The 7,392-nt window shown below is 43.5% G+C and overlaps 1 protein-coding gene across 1 annotated transcript; it reads left to right on the top strand.

The window, feature by feature from the left end:
- Window positions 1-1,151: 1,151 nt before the first annotated feature.
- Window positions 1,152-2,346, top strand: LOC146725052 (uncharacterized). The gene is made up of 4 exons (XM_085485078.1): window positions 1,152-1,257; window positions 1,489-1,648; window positions 1,909-2,008; window positions 2,249-2,346. The coding sequence occupies exons 1-4, from the start codon at window positions 1,255-1,257 to the stop codon at window positions 2,292-2,294; spliced, it is 309 nt and encodes a 102-aa protein (XP_085341204.1). The 5' UTR covers window positions 1,152-1,254; the 3' UTR covers window positions 2,295-2,346.
- Window positions 2,347-7,392: the final 5,046 nt, after the last annotated feature.

Here is a 7,392-nt window from a genome sequence, read left to right as displayed (position 1 = left end):
TGATTGGCAATTATATAAAATAATCCGTATTTTTGGTAGCAGCGGTTAGTAATATAAAAAATGTATTTTATTTTTTTATCAAAAATTATATAAATTAAAATTATAATATATATGTATTAAAAGTATATATTAAAATTTAAATTTTAAGTGATATTTGATTATAAAATATATAAAAACAAAAATCTAATTTTTAATATTCAAAAATTTTATACGTTTTAGATACATATGATAAAGCTATAGACAAACTTAAATTAGCTGAACAAATATCCGATATAGATGGTGATGATGGAAATAACCTCAAAAAATCGAGATATCAACGAGCAAAAAAAAATACAGGTTCATCTCCTGATAATTCTGATACAAGCGACACAAGCATCAATAAATTAAAAACTCGCAATGATTTAGAGTTAGATAATTTTCCTAATACACCAAAAGCTTTAACAATAAATAAGAGCAAAATCTGTGAAATAAAGACACCATTAATACAAGGTGATAAGAAAATGAATCGAGTAAAAAAAATTTCAAGTTCTTCTGATAATTCAGATAGAACTGACACAAGCAATGATTTAGATGAAGCTTCTAATATATCAAACGATTTAAATAAAAGCAAAATGACTTATGAAATAAAAAAACCACTGATAAAAAATTATAAGAAAATAACTAAGCCTCCGATACAAATAAGTAATGAAAAAATAATTAATATTCAGTCTAAAAAGTCTGCAGTTACATATAGTAAATCTATAAGTTCACAAGAACATCGAACAGCAAATAAAGATGACCTTGTTCCACAAAATTCAGATACAATATCTACATCCGATACTTGTAATGCTGAGATTGATGTAGGTAAAAATATATCTGTTATTAATTTTAAATTTTTGTAAAAGCTTACCTATATATATATATATATATATTATTAAAGTTTTAACTTTTTTTATTTATATCACTGTAAACATATATTTAAAATGGTATATAATTCGTAATATTTATATAATCTGACAATGAGTAGATATACAATAATATGTGTCAATTATTTTTGCAGATTTTCATAATTTAATTATCAGGAAACTAAATGCAGTATTGTTAAATCTTACAACAATTGATGAACGTTTAATAAAGTTGGATAATCACATAAGAAAAAATGAGGAAACGGATTTAAAAAAAAATGAACATTATGATTTCGATTTGCCAGCAGATACCGTAGAACAATTACAGAGAATTGATAATCAATTAAAAAACAAATGTGTTGCTACAGAAATGGTATATACAAAATATTATCATTTTATACTTACGATTAGAAACATTTTATTGAAATGTCTTATAAAAAGCAATATTTTGGACATATTTATTTATTTATATAATGTTAAATAATTTTAAAGAAGTTAAAAGAAAAGTAATGTTAACTTTTTTTATAAGAGAAAAACAAATGTTTATTATTTTGATATTTTTAGATCATAAACTAATATTAATTAAATTATTTTATATTTTTAGACAAGACAATTGAGCTTTTTAGGAGGTAAGGATCATCATGATGTGATTTCGTACATGATGAAACATATTTTAACAAATAAATTAGCAATGGAATATAGTTGGGCTGGTGCAAAATTGAAAAATGCCTTTAAAAATCTTCGCATTACTATATGTATCATAAGTAAGTATATAAATATTTAATCACAGAAATGTTTTTATTGACATATTTTTGACACTTTATATATAGCATTCTATGCATGGTTATATTGGATGATGCTATTAGAACTCTAATATCATTATTCAATAATATGTAATCATAGGAATATAAAATAATTTTGAATAGTATATATACATATATACATATATATATATATAAAATTAAGTCGCTTTAAATTTTTATATAATCTATAACCACACATATCTGTTTAAACTTGTTGTTAGATGCTGCGCGAACTTCAAGAACCAATTTAACAAATAAGGAAGTTGAGGATATAATTGCAAGATGGCTAATTTTAGCCAAGCAGAGATTTGACCGAGATTTGTAAGTTATATATAATATACCTCAATTTAACTATTTTATCATCTTATCTCAAACTTTTTATTTTTATAAGAAACTGATTTTAAAGAGGGTGAACACATGCACTATCTGTTCATTATTGCGTGTATTAGTTTTTTTAAATTAAATACAACATTTAAGAACTTATTGTTATTTTTGTATAGAATATTTATTGCAGAATTGACTTATTGCACCTATGTATAACAATCACATATTTCTTTTTAGGAAAAAGAAAGAACAAAAGAAGAGATGCGAAAATGAGGAGATCTAAACAAGAAAAGGACAGGTTATTAAATAGAATAATTTTAATATATAATAAATAAAATATTTGAACGTTTATTATTACGTTTATTGCACAGTTTATTATTATTACGTTTATTTATAGATTTTATAGAGTTTATTTTTGCATATGTACTTTTTTTACTTTGAATGTATTAATTTCATACACAGTAATTATATATATATTTTATTATTTAAATGGTTACAGTATTAAATACATATGCATAGTTGTAAGTGCAATAAAGTAATTATTAAATATTATTTTTTAAATATAGTATAAAACGAGAAAAGTTATAATAATATATACAGTTGAATATTAAAGTAATTTAAAGTTCTAAGCATTTTAGTACTTTTATGCGTAGCTGTAGCATAAAAAATTAACAATCACTATGTTTATTTTATTAATGCCTATATATTAAAAAGTTATGCACATTTAAGTTTTCTAACAATTGTATCAATTTTTTTTCATAATTTTGATAAAATGATAACTAGAATTTAAAAAAAATTACTTTAAAAATGATTTATTATAAGTATTAATTATATATGTTAGTGATATAGTTATTAAATATGATTAAATAATGTGATTTAACGTGAATGTGTATTAAATGATAGTTATACACCCACACACACGTACATATTTAATAATATGGCTTATATTTTTTGGAACGTATATATGTATTATTTAAAAAATAAAAATGTAATTAAATAAATTACATTTATAATCTTTGAGACAAGCATATGACTACTGGCAAGATCAACCAGGGAGCTTCGTGTTCGGTTACTCGCAAGGGAGTAACTCGCGAGCGAGCCCGAAGACTCGTCGCTAGCTCTTTTTCGCGCGCGCGCGCGTTCGATGCCGAAACACCGACGCGCGCGCGACTCGCTCGTATGTGCCATTTTATTTGCCGCCGGTCTTGCTCAGCCGGTCGGCGACACTCTGCTGTGTTTAACGCTATTATGTAAAGCGTACGAGAGAACGACGGAGGCGAGAGTAAACCCCCGACGCCGCCGCCTCTCCTCTTCTTCCTCCTCCTCATCCGTTCAAAAATCCACAAGATCAAAATACTCGTGTTCTTATTCTCCCAAATGTTATGATGCGCGGTCTCGAGAGACCGCGCGATTCACCCTGACGCTAGATCGACGATGGCGATGCTTAGACGTCGAGGACTGTTCTGTCTGGTTCGTACGCGTTTAACCGCACACGACCAGCAATAAGATTTCGCTACGGCGTACAAAGCGAGCGGGAAGAAGCAACTCTTCCCGCAAACTTGTATCCGTGGAGTAGATGCTCGGTAAGCGCGACGATTCCGCTGCTGCGTACGAAACGAGAGGGAACCGCGCGGCCAACACACTAGAGGCGTGCGCGCCACATAAGAGCCATTCGGTCTTGCGACACCGACTCGTGGCAATGCTGTGCTCGTAATAAATAAGTGTGCGTTAATTAGCGCGCGTTCGGCGACGAACGAGAAGAGCCGCACCGTAATCCCCGGCGAAGAGGAATACGAGACGACGCGAGAGTCGAACGTACGTTCTCGCGAGACACGCAACCTCCAAGCATGAGAAGACTTGGCGGCGGCGCGTTCTGCGACGATCGTATATTATTTTATATATTCGTGGTTTCCAAAATCAAACATTTTATATATAAATGTTCTCTCCGTGTCAGAGTCGCGACTCGACAAAATCCGTTCTCGACCCGTTCGGGCGATTCTTCGTTTGTCAACGTCGAGAGAGCGACACGTACAATATTAATCTCTCCTACCTCTTATAGTACCCAACCGACCGGCCAAGCGGTCGGCGACGGTACGGAGAGCGGTCGAAACACGCCGGAGTGGCGAGAGACTCGAGAAAGTACGTTTACGACTCGTCCGGACTCGCTCGACTCGTTCGACGCGCCGAGCGCGACGTATCTCTTATAGTACCCAACCGGCCGGCCAGGCGGTCGGCGACGCACGGTCCTACGCACGGCCGTATGCGAGCGCGAGCGCCGAAAGGCGCGTTCAATCGAGACATTGTCGCGGAGAGCGAACGATTGAAAAGTCCTATTGTACGATAAAATATTATCACGATAGCCGTATGGCGAATGTCAAACAACGATAATTAGCATTAATTAAGAAGGAAACAAACGAAATGCCGGGACAATAAGGTATAAGCACCGACGGTACCTCCGGGCCGGGCGGCACCTCCGGGCCGGGCGGCACCTCCGGGCCGGGCGGCACCTCCGGGTCGGGCGGCACCTCCTGGCCGGGCGACATCCTCCGGGAACCACGGCCGACCGGCGGCACCTCCGGGCCGGGCGGCACCTTCCGGGCCGGGCGACACCTCCGGGAACCACGGCCGACCGGCGACACCTTCGGACCGGGCGACACCTCCGGGAACCACGGCCGACCGGCGACACCTCCGGGACGGGCGGCACCTCCGGACGACCGAATGATCTCTCGATGTCAGACGACCGCCGGCGGTACCTCCGGAACACTTAACGACGATTTACGGCGCCGCAACGAGGAGAGCTACGTAAAAACGTTTCGGACGAAAGTTACTTAATATTCGGCGCTCGCTCGACATGAGGGCGCTGTCCGATTACTAACTCGAAACGTGTCTCTCAAACCCACGTGTCGGAGACATATATTTCGAATTATTACGGATGATACGCAACACGCAAGCTGCGGTGACCGCGATTACGGTACGGAACACTCGCCCGATGCGAAATCACGCGCGCGGCAACCGAGACGGCTCGTTACGGGCGTGATTATACGTGCGGCACCACATAACGGCCGGCGTCAACTTAGGGGACGGACGGCACCTCCGGGACTGGCGACACCTCCGGACGACCGAATGATTTCACCAAGTCCGTCGCCCGCCGGCGGTACCTCCGGGGCACTTGACGGCGAGTAGCGCCGCTACGAGGAGATAATGCTACGATACGGAAATACGTTTCGGACAAAGGTTTCGTACTTTTCGACGCTCCGCACGACCGCGCGACACGATTATTACGATATCTGCTAATTCCCGGTTACCACTCGTCGGATGCACAATCTTCGAGATTCTACGACCGATACGTGGACGAATGCAGGCAGGATGCCGATAAGCGAAGCCGGAGTGTTTGCACGAATAAACTTTCCGATGCGTCCTCATTTAATTAATCTCATTTAGCTCGCTCGTTAGCGGTACAAGCGAGAACTCGGGAACAGGCGCAAGTTCGCTCGCGGCGCGTTGCTCTCGCCGGCGAGCGAGAAAATTTTCCAGGCCCGATAGCGGCGTGTTGCCTTGATTAGCGGGCGACACCTCCGGCGGCACGCGCCGCCCGTAACCCAAGTACGATCGCGGCGTGTTGCTTTCGTTGGCGGGCGACACCTCCGGCCGCACAAGCCGCTTTTTCCAAGTTCGCTCGCGGCGTGTTGCTTTCGCCGGGCGAGCGACAAATTCTTCCAAGTCCGTTCGCGGCGTGTTGCTTTCGCCGGGCGAGCGAAAAATTCATCCAAGTCCGTTCGCGGCGTGTTGCTTTCGCCGGGCGAGCGAGATATTCTTCCAAGTCCGTTCGCGGCGTGTTGCTTTCGCCGGGCGAGCGAGAAATTCTTCCAAGTCCGTTCGCGGCGTGTTGCTTTCGCCGGGCGAGCGAGAAATTCATCCAAGTCCGTTCGCGGCGTGTTGCTTTCGCCGGGCGAGCGACAAATTCTTCCAAGTTCGCTCGCGGCGTGTTGCTTTCGCCGGGCGAGCGAGAAATTCTTCCAAGTTCGCTCGCGGCGTGTTGCTTTCGCCGGGCGAGCGAGAAATTCTTCCAAGTTCGTTCGCGGCGTGTTGCTTTCGCCGGGCGAGCGAGAAATTCATCCAAGTCTGTTCGCGGCGTGTTGCTTTCGCCGGGCGAGCGACAAATTCTTCCAAGTCCGTTCGCGGCGTGTTGCTTTCGCCGGGCGAGCGAGAAATTCTTCCAAGTCCGTTCGCGGCGTGTTGCTTTCGCCGTGCGAGCGAGAAATTCTTCCAAGTCTGTTCGCGGCGTGTTGCTTTCGCCGGGCGAGCGAGAAATTCTTCCAAGTCCGTTCGCGGCGTGTTGCTTTCGCCGGGCGAGCGAGAAATTCATCCGAAGTCCGTGTCGCGGCGTGTTGCTTTCGTGGCGGGCGACAGCGAAACGCTTTTCCAAGTTCGCTCGCGGCGTGTTGCTTTCGCCGGGCGAGCGACAAATTCTTCCAAGTTCGCTCGCGGCGTGTTGCTTTCGCCGGGCGAGCGAGAAATTCTTCCAAGTCCGTTCGCGGCGTGTTGCTTTCGCCGGGCGAGCGAGAAATTCTTCCAAGTCCGTTCGCGGCGTGTTGCTTTCGCCGGGCGAGCGAGAAATTCATCCAAGTCGTTCGCGGCTGTGCTTCGCGGGCGAGCGACATTTCCAGTCCTCGCGGCGTGTTGCTTCGCCGGCGAGCGAAAATTCTTCCAAGTTCGTTTCGCGGCGTGTTGCTTTCGCCGGGAGCGAGAAATTCTTCCAAGTCGTTCGCGGCGTGTTGCTTTCGCCGGGCGAGCGAGAAATTCACCAAGTCCGTTCGCGGCGTGTTGCTTTCGCCGGGCGAGCGACAAATTCTTCCAAGTCCGTTCGCGGCGTGTTGCTTTCGCCGGGCGAGCGAGAAATTCTTCCAAGTCCGTTCGCGGCGTGTTGCTTTCGCCGTGCGAGCGAGAAATTCTTCCAAGTCTGTTCGCGGCGTGTTGCTTTCGCCGGGCGAGCGAGAAATTCTTCCAAGTCCGTTCGCGGCGTGTTGCTTTCGCCGGGCGAGCGAGAAATTCATCCAAGTCCGTTCGCGGCGTGTTGCTTTTGCCGGGCGAGCGACATATTCTTCCAAGTTCGCTCGCGGCGTGTTGCTTTCGCCGGGCGAGCGAGAAATTCTTCCAAGTCCGTTCGCGGCGTGTTGCTTTCGCCGGGCGAGCGAGAAATTCATCCAAGTCCGTTCGCGGCGTGTTGCTTTCGTTGGCGGGCGACACCTCCGGCGGCACGCGCCGCCCGTACCACAAGTCCGATCGCGGCGTGTTGCTTTCGTTGGCGGGCGACACCTCCGGCCGCACAAGCCGCTTTTTCCAAGTTCGCTCGCGGCGTGTTGCTTTCGCCGGGCGAGCGA

This window comes from Nylanderia fulva, unplaced genomic scaffold, assembly GCF_048542155.1.
Source record: "Nylanderia fulva isolate GAGA-0341 unplaced genomic scaffold, ASM4854215v1 Scaffold1064, whole genome shotgun sequence".
Classification (NCBI taxonomy): Eukaryota; Metazoa; Arthropoda; class Insecta; order Hymenoptera; family Formicidae; genus Nylanderia; species Nylanderia fulva.
This window is presented reverse-complemented; position numbering and strand designations above follow the sequence as displayed.

Bases quoted from the DNA above. Each gene is read 5' to 3' on its own strand.
- LOC146725052 (XM_085485078.1), top strand. The intron at 1,649-1,908 runs GTAAGTATATAA...ACTTGTTGTTAG, and splicing joins CATTACTATATGTATCATAA to ATGCTGCGCGAACTTCAAGA. The intron at 2,009-2,248 runs GTAAGTTATATA...ATTTCTTTTTAG, and splicing joins CAGAGATTTGACCGAGATTT to GAAAAAGAAAGAACAAAAGA.